The 16,327-nt window shown below is 41.7% G+C and overlaps 1 protein-coding gene across 1 annotated transcript in view; it reads left to right on the top strand.

Moving 5' to 3' along the window:
- Positions 1-16,327, top strand: part of thsd7aa (thrombospondin, type I, domain containing 7Aa) — a 184,857-nt gene that overhangs the window by 116,835 nt on the left and 51,695 nt on the right. Inside the window, exon 7 of the mRNA XM_034704208.1 lies at positions 8,204-8,398. Within this exon, the coding sequence (XP_034560099.1) occupies positions 8,204-8,398 (195 nt within the window). The remainder of the gene's footprint in view (positions 1-8,203; positions 8,399-16,327) is intronic.

Raw genomic sequence — 16,327 nt, 5'->3', positions numbered from 1 at the left:
ACAAAGGCGAGGACCCAATTGCAGAACAACACTTACTCAAGCCTAGAATCAAAAAGTCCACCAACTCAAAATCCAACAAACACTAGTGAAAGAATCAAAAGTCACCAAGGATAGTGATGGAAGCAGGGTGAAGAAAAATGTAGACCCACAAGAAGCACAGAGAAACTAAAGACAAAGGGTAATGAGCAGCAGGTGTGAACACAAGACACAAGTAGAACTAATGAGGGAAGTGCACACAAACACAAGGGAGGGAAAGAGATAGGCAGAAAGATCAGACACACTGGGAGAGGGAACTCCAAAATCAAACAGGAAACACTAAAGACTTAACTAAGAAACATGAGTGAAAATACACACACAAGGAATACAAGAACACAAGGGTAATGACTGGAAATACGTCAGGAAATTAAAACTGAAAAACAACACAGGGATGCTCAAACCTAGAGTGTGACAAAATAAAGTAAAACAAGACATGAAACATAAAATGAGACCTACAAAAGAAGGCAGGAAATGATGACCAGGATACAAAAACAAGGTAACCACAAATATAAACAGTAACTGGTGCCAGATTCATTGATAAGGATTAGCAAACAGACTTACATTTTCTGTAGAAGTATTGTTTTAGACGGAGAAACTCTACAACAAGGGCTTTGCTAGCTACAAGAGCTAAATGGCTATAAACTGGATTTCAGCCAGGATTACTCTTGTAAACATTTATTTAAAGCATTAACTTATATTTGATGGTATAGATCTGTTCTGGGAGCTCCCTGCCCTTCCTCGTGCCTACATGAAAGGGCACAGCCTGAGGTGGGGAGAGCACACCTCCCCTCTCTATCCCAGCGTGTGAATGCTTCACTGTTCTATGTTTACGTTATTCAGACATATATCGGGACAGTAAAACTCACATCATAACACCAGGGCTGTGACGGGTAATGCCTGCTCGACTTTGTAAGCTAGTTTACAAAATTTAGTCGTTGTTTCGTGACAGTTAATAATCTGGCGTAGCTCCAAATTAATACATGACCTCATCCCTCTGCATCCTGATAAAAGTTGTCTTAACAAAGAAAAGTAGGATTAAAAAGAAGATCTGTATTCATTCATTTGATTCCACAACAAATACACAATTTTGCAAGTGTCACTTCTTCTTCTTCCTCATGGGAAATGCAGGACCTCATGGAGATGTCTTGGCTTTCGCAGCCAGCCTCAAGTGGACACTCATGGGACTGCAGTTTTTTGCACTTCCACATGGCTTCATTATTTATAAATGGAGGTTGCTGCTTGGCTCAACCATATTATTAAAAAAATAGCCACTTCTGACTCCAGAGAAACAACATGGTAACTTCAAAATAAAAGTTCTTAGTTGTTCCTATTAACAGTCAGATTTTAATGACATCTCTGTTCAAACAATAAGTTTGAGGAAAATAAAGGAACTCACTTTCTATGTATGAGTTAATAACGACCTAAATATGGTAATTTCCTCCAATCGCCTTTCTTTTCTCCTACCAAAACTGTGTGTCAGTGTGTTCTAGCATGTGTGTGTAGGGAAATGGCAGTTATGGGTAGATTTCTGAACCACAACACAGTAGCTGCTAATGAGGGCCCAGGGGAGAACCAGAGAGAGAAAGAGAGAGGGGGGGAGACGGGGGTGTTCCACATTATGCTCATAATCAAAGTCCCCATTCACAGACTGCACTGCTCCCTGTTGTTACAGCAGCAGAAATTAACATCTCCCTGACTTTTTCACTACAGTACAGCTAATCATCTTCAGTCTCTATACCCTGAAATATGAAAAGAAAACTGCCCTTGATTTATAACTTATTATAACACAGTGGGATAAATAAACCTTGCCGTAGACGCTTTTTGATATTTTTAACATTTTTAATGTTTAAAACGACTCAAGCTCCCTCATTGGAAGCTGAACAGTGCAGTCTTGTTGGACAAAATGTTACTTTCTCGTCGTCTTTTTGATGAGACAAACAAACCAAATGCTGAGTGTTAAAGATGAAGCCAGTGATACTTAAGCTAGGATCAATTAGAGGTTTTATATTCTGGGGAAAGGTCAAAGTTTAAAGTTTGAGTACAAGTACATTGTGACTTCTTAATGGAATGCCATTATTTTACAGATACCATTATCATGTTTTATTATGTGGAAACCGCTTCAGATATTTTACCTTTAGTTAGTTTGTTGGTTATTTAGTTAGTTTGTTAGTTAGCTAGTTAGTTAGTTAGTTGCCTTCTGTTGCTGCGTGGGGTTCGTTGTACTTTTAACATGTTTTAAAATGAACGTTAATGTTATGTAGTTTTCTAACACATCTAATAGATTAACTGTTATCGAAGTTTACGTTTTTGTTAACTAATTATCGGTTTAAAAGAGTTACATTTTTGATTGTCTATAATATGCAGAGATGGGCAAAGTCAAAAATCCTCTTGGACTCAAGGATGAACTGATTCGATCTTGTAGACCAAAGATCAGTCTCCCTCAGTCTACCTCTCACATACCTGTTCATTCTCTGTGGCTGCGTTACAATCTCATGCTCTGATTGCTGAAAGCTGTGCCATTTCTTTATATAGCATCAGTATGGAGTGTATAAAGACATTGTGCCCCATGGTTGCTATGCATGCGACATCATGTTTTAGGTACGAGTCAATGCAGTTACACCCATTGAGTTGCATAGAGCTGGTACTGTATTAGTGTTCAGCCTGAATGCTGCAGAAACACAAAGCAGTCATGATAAAATGAGAAAGAGCTGTGTGATTCCCTGTACAAGATTTAAGATCCAACAAGAAGTTACAACGTTTTTACAGAAGACGGAAAGAAAAATGGATCAAAGCTGTTTAGAAAAACCACTGGTACAAGGCACTGACTGAGGTGTAGCTTTGTGGATGCCAGTTTGTGTCATGAATGTTGGAATTTTTGACGAAATCTAAGTTAAACTGTACTGACTGCTTATCATTTTAATACCCAGCATGCATCATTTACCCTCTGTGTTCACGTAGAGTTTATGTCAGCATGTGTTACAAACCACCTGATGATGATCTTTGTGTTCCACCAACTAAAGCAAGCGAGTTCAGACAATGTTAAGGCTCATTTATGTTAACATACAAAAGTTATTTCGGTGCTTTTTGACCGGAAGCTCCAGGAAATGATCTTCTCTTCAAGGAACCACAGGCCCATTGTTGTCTGTGTTTCCACAGTGGACTGAAGTCCCGTGAAGTTTATGCAAATCAGGCCAGTGACGTTTTGAGAAGCAATACAAGTAGTTGCAGTACACCACCAGACCAGTAGAGGGCAGTAAGAAAGAGAAGAAGGCCAAACACCAAAAATGATGCCACAGTTAGCCTGTTAGCATTGAGGAGATGAAACTTGTGATTGTGCTTTATTGCAATGCAAAATAATTTGTTGAATCAACACTCAGGAGATCAGCTACCCAGGTACTATATTTAGAAAGAAAGAAAGAAAGGTACTTTATTAATCCCCAAGGGGGAAATTCAATTTTTTCACTCTTTTTTGGACATGCTACACACAGTTTTTGGTATGTACAAACAATCATGTACACACATGCAGTAAACATGCTTAGGGAGAGATGTCAGAGTGAGGATGCTGCCATCAACCAGCACACCCCAAGTAGTTGGGGGTTCAGTGCCTTGCTCAAGGGCACCTCAGCAGTGCCCAGGCAAGTGAACCAGCACCTCTCCAGCCACCAGCCCACTTGCCAAACTTCGTCCATACTGGGACTCAAACCAGCGACCCTTTGGTTCCCAAGCCAAGTCCTTATGGACTGAGCTACTGCCGCAGGACCCTGGTTCCTGCTATTGAAATGCACGTAGTTCCTCAAAAGGTCCCTAGTTCAAGGGGAAGGTTCCTGCTGTCGAAAAGCACCTTTAGATACGAATGTTTTCAATAATATAACCGTCACTACCTAGGATAGATGCAGCCGCCTTGAACAAACTGGTCGCACAGACCTCCACTTCTACTTCACTGGCGTCCAACTGACGTTCAGTTCCCGTCTGATGTCCACCCAGCTCTACTGTTGTACTTGTCTCTGCCTTAGCCGGGTGAGGTGACATCTTAGCTTTTTCCACCATCAAGTATTCCATGCTAGTCTGGCTTAACGTGTTGGCTGCAGCATGCTTTTCTCCCAGTCTGACTGAGGGGGTGTGTCCTGGTAATAAAGTGATGTCAGACCCTCCATAGCATCATTTATCCCTCTCACATATCCATCACTCCGTCCTTTGTCCATCAGCCCTTCCTTTCCTCGGGGCACTATCATAATCTAGATCCACTGAAATGGGTGGGGAATAAATCCAGGTAAGTAGTTTCAGTCTCAGCATTAAAAGAGAAACTCCTCAAGGTGACCTCATCCTCATCCTCCTGTGTGTCTGTCTCTCCGCCTCTCTGTCTGAAAGGCTCTCAGCTGAAGACACGCTGGCTTCCTTTCATGGCACCCTGTTGAATCAGTCTTATTGGTAAATTAGATTAGCGCAGCCGGCTCCACACAGTCAGCTTGGATTTAGTCTGCCTTTCTTCCCCATTACCTCTGACTGCGTTACAGCCGCTCTCCCTCGTATGGTGCACAACTGGATAGAGGAGATGTCAGCTTCTGTCTACCACGTTTCCATCAGCAGAGGTTTAGACAGCGGTTTGACTTGTCTGCTGTTTGTAATGTAGGAAAAGAAAATTCTCTCTTTGATCGCTTCAATTGCTTGCTGAGCTCAGGGTGAAGTTATTCCTCTTCAGCCGCTCAGATCTGTGAGTTTAGCAGAGTGATTGTGAACAGTGTGTAGAGAGGAAGGTGCTCTCTCTGAAACTCTGCCTTCCTGCTACGCTACAAGTCTCTTTGATGAGACTTTCATTCACACTGAGAATGTTTCATGTCCCTGAAGTTATACATTTCATGTTAGTCTGTCTGAGGTAGTGATCCTGCCTGCTCCTTGAATGCATCTTACCTGCTCATCTCGTACAGTAGCTGCAGCTGCAGGAGAGGTAGCTCACTGATTGTCCCACAACTGTCAAAACCTCCTAAGGGTCCTCCCCCCAGTTTGGGAATCACTGTGCAGGGTGGTTATCATTATCATTAGAAAGATCTGGTATTTGCTGTTAAGTAAACACTATGGTCATGGTTCAATTAAACAATGTGCATAGATGACAGAAATGCCCATCATTCATAACATTTCAGTACGTGATACTTACTCTGCTGACTCTGCTGACTCTTCGACTGCTCCCTTCGTCTCCATATATAGCTGTGGAACAGCGACTTCTGTTGTGTATTTTCATGTTGATATGATTTATTGCTGTACCAGTCTGTGTACTATCTTCTGAAAGCCCTCATTCAAGACAACACTGACAGGGTGTAGGTCCTTACAGATGAAGATCTCCACACACTCTGTTATCTTTTGTGCACACACAGAGCTTGATGCAGTTTGCAGAAAATTGAGCTGTGAGCAATCTGCATGTTTAGCTTTAGCCACAGGTTGTAAAGCCTCAGCCTTGTGTTGGCTCAAATTCCTAAATCTGAATTGTGTCTAACATGAACAGCTTTTATTTGTAGGAGCTGACTTTAAGTTACTACCCAATACTGACTAAATCCTGGTTTATACTTATAGTTTATATGCTTTGTCAAATCAGCGGCATAGTCTACACCCTAGGTATGCATAGCTCCGTACCTACGCAGAGGCCTAGGTTCGTAGCTGATGCGCACATCCTCCTAAATGTAACTAGGCGTTGAATCGACACAGACCACAAGCCCTGTGATTGGTCTGCATTGTATTTCCTGCATTTACAGCACTTCCGGAATCACCGTCCACCAGCCTTACATCGGCTGTGTATTTCATTTCCTCTGACGTCTCCTCTCTATCCTTCCCTGTAATCATTGCTGTATGATAAACAGCAACATGTATCAGCTTTAAATTAATATAATACGTTTGGAATCGCTGTGAAAAAGTAAACAGAAAATGTAGCGGGGCCAGGAACAGGCGACTCTACTATCAGAGACGACGCGGCCCTGAAGCATTTCGGTGATCATTGTTGCGAGTCACAAACAAGTATGTGGTTTTTATGGCCGCCTAGGCCACAGCTGCATAGGGTCAAAGTAGAAGTATAAACCAGGTTTTAACAACAGTTTTTTTGTCAGAAGGAGTCCCAGTTCAAGGGTTATCACAATACAGTAGCACACACAGGGACCCCACAAGAGTTGGGCTTCATTACATCTTAAATAATTGATTCTAGGATTGTCTGAAAGGATATTGAATTGAGTTAAAAAAAATACATTTCAATGCACTGATGATTTTTTTCACTCAGCCAAAATAAAGAGACACACTTAATTGTAGTCAGATGTTTGATTTATATCTTTTTTGATACTTAAAGAGAACTTTTTCAGTAAAGAACGTTGGCCGATTGGGTTTAGTGTGGAATAACCAATGACAACCAAGAAGACTTTTTTTTCACCTTTGTTTGTAATTATGATGAGATCAGCTGCACCTTTGTCCTGAGCTGTTAGAGCTCTAAACAAAGTGCAGAGATAAGCCATATGAGATATAGGCTATGAGAGACCAGTGTCACACAAACTCTTTAATGATTTCCTCCTGAAATCCATCACAAGGAGGCATTCTATTACCCCTGTCAAGGCTCCATACAGCCCCCATCACCACCCCCCACTGCCATGTGGCATCCCTCAGAGTTTCTTCTGACTGGCCTCGTATTGATCTCTTGTTGTGTCCCTCTAATGAAAATGGATCTGTTTTTTTCCCCCGGGGTCTCAGACATATCACTCAACTCTCTGGTCACTATTCTTCCTGCTCTTCACCAGGAGATTTTCTCAGATATGGTCCTTCAGCGACAGGATGGGCTGGGACGGAGTAAGATGGGGGGGAGGCAGTGAGGACAGCCTAAAGATCAAGATCAATATTGGCCACATCAGCAACTTAGCACTCTCACCCCTCCAAAACAAATCCAGATAACACCTCAAATATCAGCTGGTGCATTAGACAGGAGCATCCTCAGATCAACTGGTCATATCTGATCATTTAGGACCTGAGCGTCAGCAGTAGATCTAAGCATCTATCTGGGTGTGTCTTTTCTAAAATGTAAAGCCAAGACCTTGAGATGTAATATTTATTTGGCAGACAGAGTTCATGTTTGAAAAGCTAAAAAGAAGGTTTTAAAAGACCACAGTCTGAGATTAAAAAAATTTTTTTAGTCATAAATCACGTGAAGCTACCAAAGAGAAATCAGAGGGATAGTATAAAGCCCGGAAATGACAAAAAAACAACAATGTACAATTCACGAAATAGGCAAATCTGTTGGGATAAAACGTTTTATGACAAATAAAATAGATAAATCATCAAGAATGATTTTAAACATTCTGCAGTGGGGGGTAGATCATATTTGGAGTGTTCAGCTGTTCCACAGGTTGGGCGTTAGTTTAAGTTTCAGTCCGGGTGCAGCTGATTGGTTGACCTCAGCAGTACTTCTTCATGTCCATACTGCAGCTGGAGCACTAAGTAAGGCAAAGCCAATCCATTAAGAGTCTTAAAGGTCAACTACATTTTTTTTAAATTAATCCTGTGATGGAGTGGAAGCCAGTGGAGAGACGGCAGCACAGGTGTGATGTGGTCCACAGATTTTTGAAGCTCTGAGCCCACATACATACGAGCTGCTAGAGTGCTCACATTCAAATGAGAGTTCAGGCTTTGTCATGATTTATATCTGGTTTAATACATGTTACAAATATGTTGCAAACATTTCTCTGAGTTCACAGCTATCAGGAAAACTTTCAATCCTTCAAACGTGACTTTTCTGGCTTTTCAAAAAAGTGCAAGCGTTCACATTTTCAAACATCCATTAGCTCCAGTTTAAACTGCCTCATCTGCAAACATGAACTGTGGCAGTAAAGTATGTTGAAGTATTAATGTCCTCCTGAGTGGTTTTACGTATGGAACTTATTAAAATTCATCAAAAGTGTCATGAGGGTGTCATTCATGCATGTGGCAGTGCTTGAAAACATTTGCAAACACTGACTCTAACACAGACTGATGCACAATGTTAAGATCGTTAGGGGGAAAAGTGTCTAATTTGAAAGTATCTGTGGTGTTTGTTTTTTAATTTTTTGGAGTTATTTTCATCTTTGACATTTTTTTTGACAAACAAATCCCATTTCAGCGTTTCTAAATTCTGCAGACTGACATTATTCTGCTTCTGTCCATCCAGGTGACTTTGTGGAGAGGCAGCTCTGCCGCGATGCCATCCTTCCGATGCCGGCCATCTGTGAGGTGCCCTGCCCAAAGGACTGTGCCCTGAGCCCCTGGACCCCCTGGACTCTGTGCTCCCACACCTGCTCTGGAAAAAACACAGAGGGCAAGCAGACCAGAGCTCGATCCATCCTTGCCTACAATGCAGGAGAAGGTATGTCCAGCTCAAGCATCAGACGCAGGCGTAGGGTTAGATAGATATCAGGTCATGCCCAAGAGGGACTTGTGTGGATCTTTAAGCAGGAGTCGTATGACAAAATGAACCTAAACCGTACCCCCAAACCCTGGTCCTGCCTTCAAAAACCTCTTGGTCCATAGTGATGTTAGATGTGCAAGTGTCAAAACATTTCTTCTGCTGTAGATCTCAGCTGTCTCACCCTCTCGAGCACAGTTCAGGCCAAAGATTTGTGACAGAGAATCAAAACTTCTACTTGCAGCCAGCTGGTCTACAACTCTGTGAAAGTGAAGCCTTCACCAGGCGTAGAAGGGGTCTGCTGTCTATGTGCTCTGTATGTAGCCTAAAATGTGTGCTTCAGCTGCATTAACTGATCTGGCATGCCAGAGCCCTCCAGATCAGATACACAAGTCTTCTATTTTTCCCGGATGCCGGAGCACAACGCATCAATTTCAGCAGAGCAGATGGAGCAGACAGGAAGTCAGGCACCAAAAGAAAATGAAAACATCCGGTTAATTTTCAGAATAAAACATTATGTGTTATCACCAGATCAAATTTCACTTAACTACAACAACAAACCGTCATCAGGAGCGGAGCCAGGCCTGGAGTTGACAGGTCAGAGGTTTTCAGAGGACCATAAAGACAACATGGATGAGCAGAGGAGTCGGAAAATCACTGATTCAGTATTTACTGCAGAAAAACCTCGGTCACATGACTCCGGCGGTCCTGCTCCGTGCTTCGCTGTGAAAATAGAGTCGGTGTGTGCTGATGGACAAGAGAGCACAGAGCCAGACTGCAGCAGATCAGAGACAGACCGGACAAGGATCTGGTGGAGGTTGGATGTTAAACCCCCGACTCGTTACACATATTGGCAACTTCTCCTGATACTGTGCGTCTACCATCTAAGAGCTAAGAGAGCATCGACTCTACTGCCGTTGGCCCATAATCTTTTCAGCTTGTTATAATGGAGACAACCTGACAGCAAACTGTGCAGAGGCATTGTTCAGCACAGATGGAAACATTGCAAAATAGCCTCCATTTTTTTCAACATGCAACTAGTGAACCAGCTACCTCGTTCAGTGCTTAAAAACTGTAAACGTCCTGATACAATTAATGTGCATGGATTTTTTCTTATAACAAAAAACCTAAATACAGACACCAAAGCCATATTACTGTCCTCCATGAATGCAAAAAACTCTCCTCTGGTAATTGGTGCAGGTGTCAGGTGTAATTTTCCAGCAGGGAGAGCACAGCAATTGGCAGGAAGCAGCATCTTCGTGTTGTCATTATTCCTCTCCTCCCTAAGCTGAACTGAAAGAAAGCCGTTTGTGTTTCTGAGCTGTAGCACCACCAGCATCTTTCTCCAACTCAATAGAACTCACCACAATTGTTGCAGAGCTATGTTTAGCTTGCAGATGCTTCCTCTTCAAATTTGTAGTAGAGCTCTTGTCCTCCAAACACAGCTTACATGTCAGAATGATGTTCTCGTCCCTTTCACCCAAAAACTCCAAATAATTGGAATATTTTCACAAAGTAAACGCTGTCCTCTCTGTCATCTCACTCATGCACTAGTTGAATTAGCTAGCTGCGCATGCACACTGAGACAAGGGTAGGTTTACCTTCTGCTGGCACTACATAAACCTGTCATGAAGTAAGATTAAACATAAATAGTGCAAATGCTTCAGGATTTTTAGCTTTTTGTCAGAAACTGATTACCTTACTTTATGAAAAAGCAACTGGACCGTATCTTAATTTCCTGAGATTTGTTAGTTTGATGAGGCACGTGCATTTCAGTTCTGCTTCCATTTCCTAACAGCGACATAAACCTGTCAGGGGTAACCCTCAGTGAGAGTTTTGCAGTCAACAGAAAGTTGTAGTTATTTGCCAGGACCTGCTGTGGCCACAAAACGCAGCATCATTTGTGGCACATTACGTCACCAGAGTTGTGAGAAGAGGATCATGTCAGACTGCAGCAAGCAGTTTGAAGTTTGGCTAAGCTTCACTTAAAGAAGATTAGAAAAAACAAAGTGCAGCATGTTTGGCAAAGACATTATATGCAAGGGAGGAAGCACGTCCAATGAGACAAAGTGTTTACTTCAACAAGGCCTGATTTGAGGGAATGCACTGCGGCCTGCTGTTTATAAAAACAACCTGGCTACAGCTGCCAATCACAGCTTTCGCAACGCCTCGTCACTCTCAGGTACAAATCCCAGTTGAGTTCATGTTTGCATTTATATTGAGGTTAACAGATCGAGTAACCCCCCCCCCCCCCCGTCCTTGGTTCCTGTAGAGGAAGGTTTGTAATGTCTCTTTTTGATATAATCTTTTAAGAAAGAGAGATGTATGTTTTGATGAATGAAGAAAAAGAAAATGATTGTAACAGCTGACAGTTCACTTTAAGAAAATCACCAAAAATCCTGGAGTCAGAGTTGATCAGACTGAAATGGTACTTAACTCTCACTGCTGCAGCTTTTCTCTGCTGTGTTCTCAGATGGTTTTGTCTCATGTCAAAATCTTTGGTCTGAACTGATCTCTGCATATGAAGAATGAAATGTTAGAGTGAAATGAATTATTCTGTGTCCCTCTACAGCGACTGCAAAGGTTGTGGCTTGGGTTACTGTGATGCAGGGTAAGACTAGAAGAATAATGAGACTGATTGTCTGGACTGTGCTATATGTTCATTAAATAATCACCAGGATTCTGCCCTCTTTTCAAGGTCCGTCTCTGCTGTCTAAGGTCCAGCCAGTCTTCGGTACATTCATATTTGATGTTTCTAGATGATAGACGGTGAATTTTGCTGATGTAGTGCATAGTCCTGGTAAATTAAACTAGATGGGAATGCGGCCCCCTTTCTTGATGTAATAACCTCCTGCCAGTCTGCTGGGCCAGCAGAATCTGTGTGTGCTTTTAGACTAGAAAAACACTTGCAGACTAGTCGTAGAATATTTGTGTATTCCTTAGCATTGAGTGTTTTCAATCCCAGGAGTGTGGAGTCGATGGGTATCTAAATATGGCTGGAATGATACTGAAGTAAGTGCCTCTGTGTTGAAGCCCAACCCTCCAAGCTGCCAATCACACCCTGAAAATGGAGCCGTTCTCACCAAGCCTCGTAATGAGAAGAAACGGGAGGCAGCACAGATGGTTAGCGTGTAGCCTGGCAGCAGATCAGAATTTTATCTTTAACTTCCCGCTACCATTTTAACAGCTCTCGCAGTCGTCTCCTGGACCACATTGCGTGACATGCTGTCTCTGGCATATTCACAATAACGCAGCATCCAGGCTGGAGTAAGGAGACACCTCATACATAATGGATGCTCCTACTCCAACGTCCGTGCTGGGCTGCAAGAGGACGTCCATGCAGAGCTCGATGCAGGCTGCAGGAAACATGCTGCCACGTGTTTATTGGCTTTCCCAGCAGTTAGCAGGCAGACTCTGTCGGAGTTTTAGATGGATGATAACAACTCAGCATAGAGACGGACTGGTTGATGGTGGGAGTCCTGACTAAAGTCACTCAGACCTCTCTCTGCAGGCCATCAGCTTAAGCAAAGTGAGCCTGGTTGGACTTCAGCATACAGAATGTGTTTTATGATGGAGCACAGACGAGTGGTTGAGAGGATGTGTAAGGAGAGAACCAGTCTTCTTGTGAAATGAAGACCAGGGAGTTTCATCGTATTTGTTTGGTGCTATAGGCTCTATAATGCATATATGTTCAGGTCTATACACCCCGTTTTAAAATCCTTGTCCTCATGCATCAGCTACAGCTTCCACCTCCTCACAGGTTTCAGGTCACACTCATGAAAACAGTGGAAACATTTTATTTGTCTCCATCCACACGTTTCAGATTTCTTATTACAGATTAAATAAAACAGTGTTATTGATTTCCATCCCCAAAGTCAAACTCAGTGTACACAGAAGAGCTGTCTGCATGGGATTTACACCACAGGTCCTCAGGGGTCGAAAACGGAAAACCTGGATCAGATTTGACCCAAACATTATTAACAATATGCTCATATCTGATCTGGTTCTGGCCTGAGATATCTTAGACTCCAGCTTGGGGGATGTCTGTGCAGGATAGATAAAACTGACCTGGAAAATTGAGGAATTTAAATTGATAAAACAAATGCCATTTTACCGCTGAGGACGCTCAACATGTTGCACACAACATTGTGTGATATTCATCTCACTGTACATAATCTTTAATATATTTATCTAATTTTCTTCTACTGAAACTTTTTGTTAAGTCAGACCATACAAGAGTGAGTCTTTTTTTCATCTTAGAACAAACAACAGCTGTGTGATTGATGACTGTACAGAAGAGCTGCTGGGTTTGACCTTTTAGTCATCATTTTCCTTGAGCTAACCCTCCCCTCTCCATCAGAACAGACGTCATTGTCACTCTCTTAACGGATCCTATGTCAGAAAAATTGTCACGCAAGTTAAAGACATCATGCTGGTTCCTTTCTTCTTCTATGACGTGGACAAAGAAGTGCTGCATTACAGAAAACTAAATGAAACAGAAGAAAAGAAAAACAAATGTCAATATGTCAAACCTTGTTATTCTGACAGAGCAAAACTGAGATCACCTACCAGTCCTACCAGGAAATACAATCACTAGACTGAAAAATACCCTTGCTTACCGTATATGCGCAACACATTGAATTTTTGAGGCTCATATTGATCTGATTTTAATGTTTAGAGTTTAATTTTTATATTTTGAATCAGAGATTGCCATTAAAAACAGAGTGACATTGAATTATAAATGTATTATTCTAGCACATCGGCATTTAAGTTATAATAATAATAATTTTATTTGTAGAGCATTTTTCATACTTTATGTATTCGTATTGGTGTTCGTACCTGCAGGTTGACGTCTGCCGGCCTTTGGTGCATGTCATCTCGACTTTCTCCTAAAATATATTTCCAGTGTTTTTTTAACTGTCCTATAACATAAGTGAATCTCTGAAACACAACTTACACAACTTAACTCATCATAAACCATTAAGGGAGACATACTTTACTCATTTTCCCCTTTTAATATCAGTCTGAGACGCCTGTAGAGTTGCTTTTCATGATTTGCAGTTCAACAGACTTCTCATACATCTTAAACTGGCATCCATGAGAACCCTCATAGTGATATAAAGTTACACACAGATTGTAGATGTTACTTCTTTTTCAAGCTTTGTAGTCATGAAACAACCTGAAAGTTAGTCCGAAACAGGAAACGTCTAAGGCTCACCATTAGCGCCCACTTAGCTCCCCATTTATCACTATTAAAATACTTCTGCTATCAGTACATTATCCTCTGTTATGTTACTTACAGCTTGTGGTTTGAGCCTTCATTAGAGGTCTTTATAGATGAACAGTCCCAGGTTTCAGTAACCCTAGAGACTAAATCCCGTTGCTGGCCTTTGTTTACAAAAGAGTCATCAGTCAAGTGCCGAGCACAAACAGCTACGTTGTTGTCCTGAAAACATAAAGACTCCTCACTTCGTCTTTGGGAAGAGAAAAGAGCCATGACTTTCCTTCACAACCAAAAGAACATTTAAGAGAAACTTTCAAAGTTGTACTGAATAAATCAACAAAGAGTAGAGGAAAAGCTGAGCAGTGAAATGTATTTTCTAAGAGAGGGGAAATTTGAATGAGCCTCCAGATGGGTGTGTCCTGCAGCATCGTCCTTAGGACGGCAGAGCCTGGCTTCAGGTTCAGGCCTTGTTTTGGTAGGTCCTTCAAACGAGCTGGAACCAAGAAACGCACAGGGATCACACCAACATCTGTGTATCATAAGTCTCTATTAGGAGCCACAAGGCTTTTTCAAGAGATTCCTGGCCAAGACGGGCAGCAGAACAGTTAGCAAAGTTTGACAAACATACATTCAAACATAAAATAAGATACATAACCTAATAAAGACAAAAAATAACAAGCGAAAACAGCACAAACTTGTGTTCATTAACCACAATCATAAATTTATCAGGCTTCCAAAAGGAAAAAGGTAAAGCATGCAGAATCACCTTGAAAGCCTCCAATGACAGTCCACCCAGTTGAAAATGCCCGAAATACCATTTCCCCAGCTCAGTTCTGACCTCTGGATCTAGCCAGTAGAGTTCCTGAGACTGAAGGTTGAGTTCACGTACTTTGCTTTTTGGTACCATCTGAACTTTACAAGACGGAAGACCTTAAATAGACTTGTAAATAAGAATACCCTAGTGTTAAGTCTATTTGTTTGACAAGGCAGCCGATCCAACAGTGATGAGTGACGGCTTTAAACTTACAGATGCACCTCAGTGCTCCATGACACTCTGAGCTCTCTGCACATCACCGACGGACTCTTTTCAATTAACATTTAGCTGCATAATCAAGTCGACACACTCACACTGCACAATGATAGAAGTAGCAAGGCGGCGCGTAAGCTAATTATTCGGGTCAAGACAAACAGTAGGGATGACAGAAGGGATTACCGGCTGACAAGGTCGTGTTGGGTAAATAATCCTCACAGTAAATATGTGAACACAGTGATGATGATTATACAAAGGAGTCTGTTAGGGAATAGTTTACATGAGCGGAAATGATAGCAGCTATTTGAGCGGTGCATTTTTCAAACAGGCCTTGATGACTCTTAAATATTTATCAATTGACTATTTCATTAACCCGTGCAGCGGTAATGGTGTCCCTCTATGTGTTAATGAGCTGCAGGCTTGATGAATGACTGCCCTGATGAAATCCAATAATATATATATTTTATTAATGACCATGCGAAGGACGTTCTCCCTGTGCTGTTACACACAGGTCAGCCATTTTCATCTCTCAGGGGCTCTGTCTCCTGTCTGCCTCAGACGCTTCATCTCTGACTTGAAGATGTCATTCTGTGACTTCTGGAACACTAATGGCTGACCTTCTGGGGGGTCTCCTCTTCCAAGGTGATGGCAGCTACTAATGACAAGGTTTCACGGTGAAGAGGGTCACATGATGCACACACCCCACCTGCGTCCACACTCAGGTTTCTGTCTTTGTGTGCACACATTGCCTCCCTGGCTTATCTCTTCTTTGTTGAACCTCATGGTTGAACCCCGTCCCCCAGAGACCCTCTACATGGTTTAAAGCCTCACCGCTGGCCGACCTGCATCCATTTTTGCCTTTGTTTGGACATTTAAAGAAAGAAAATAGTTAAGAGTGTTTCAAAGGATAATATCTGATTCTGAAAGCAGTAATTCAATTTTTAAAGAAACTGGCCACATAAATCTAAATGAGCTTCAGTAGTGTGGCAAAACGTTTTTTTAACCTATGTGAACAATCTTTTTAAAGCTACCGTGTAAAGAAACGCCAATATCTAGAGATAATTAGTGGTCACATTCTAGATTGAAACACTCCCTTGCTAACACCTCCCATCAATGAAGCAACAGTGGCTGTCAAGGACAAGAAGCTCCTGTGATGTTTGATAAGTATGATCCTCCATTGTCAATATTTTACCAATAAAAACATCTATCAATACAAATTATTTTGGGCAAAACATCAACTACACTCTTCTTCTTTGTTTACTCTCAACTCTTGCATTTAAGACCGACCCTCACTAAATACAAAAACACATATTTTAATAGTTTGTCCGTTCTATGACGCTGAAACATGGCTTTAAATACTACACACTGTATCTTTAAATGCTACACACTGTATCTTTAAATACTGTGCACTGTACCTTTTAATACTAGAAGCACAGCCTACAGTAGCTTTGCTAGTTGTGAGGTAAAGACTTGCTCCAGCTCCCTCCGCTTGTCACTTTAAGCTTAAACCGAGGAGTCTTTTCAATCGAAGCAGCACTCCACAAAGATTATTTACTTAATATGCAACTGTTTTCTTCAAATGCATAATTAGGACCTAATGATGAGAGACGCGTTAACAAGTGGCGATGCTAGTCTG

Source organism: Notolabrus celidotus, chromosome 16, assembly GCF_009762535.1.
Source record: "Notolabrus celidotus isolate fNotCel1 chromosome 16, fNotCel1.pri, whole genome shotgun sequence".
NCBI classification, from domain to species: Eukaryota; Metazoa; Chordata; class Actinopteri; order Labriformes; family Labridae; genus Notolabrus; species Notolabrus celidotus.
The sequence above is the reverse complement of the archived record's forward strand: the minus strand, read 5'-3'. Positions and strand labels throughout refer to the sequence as shown.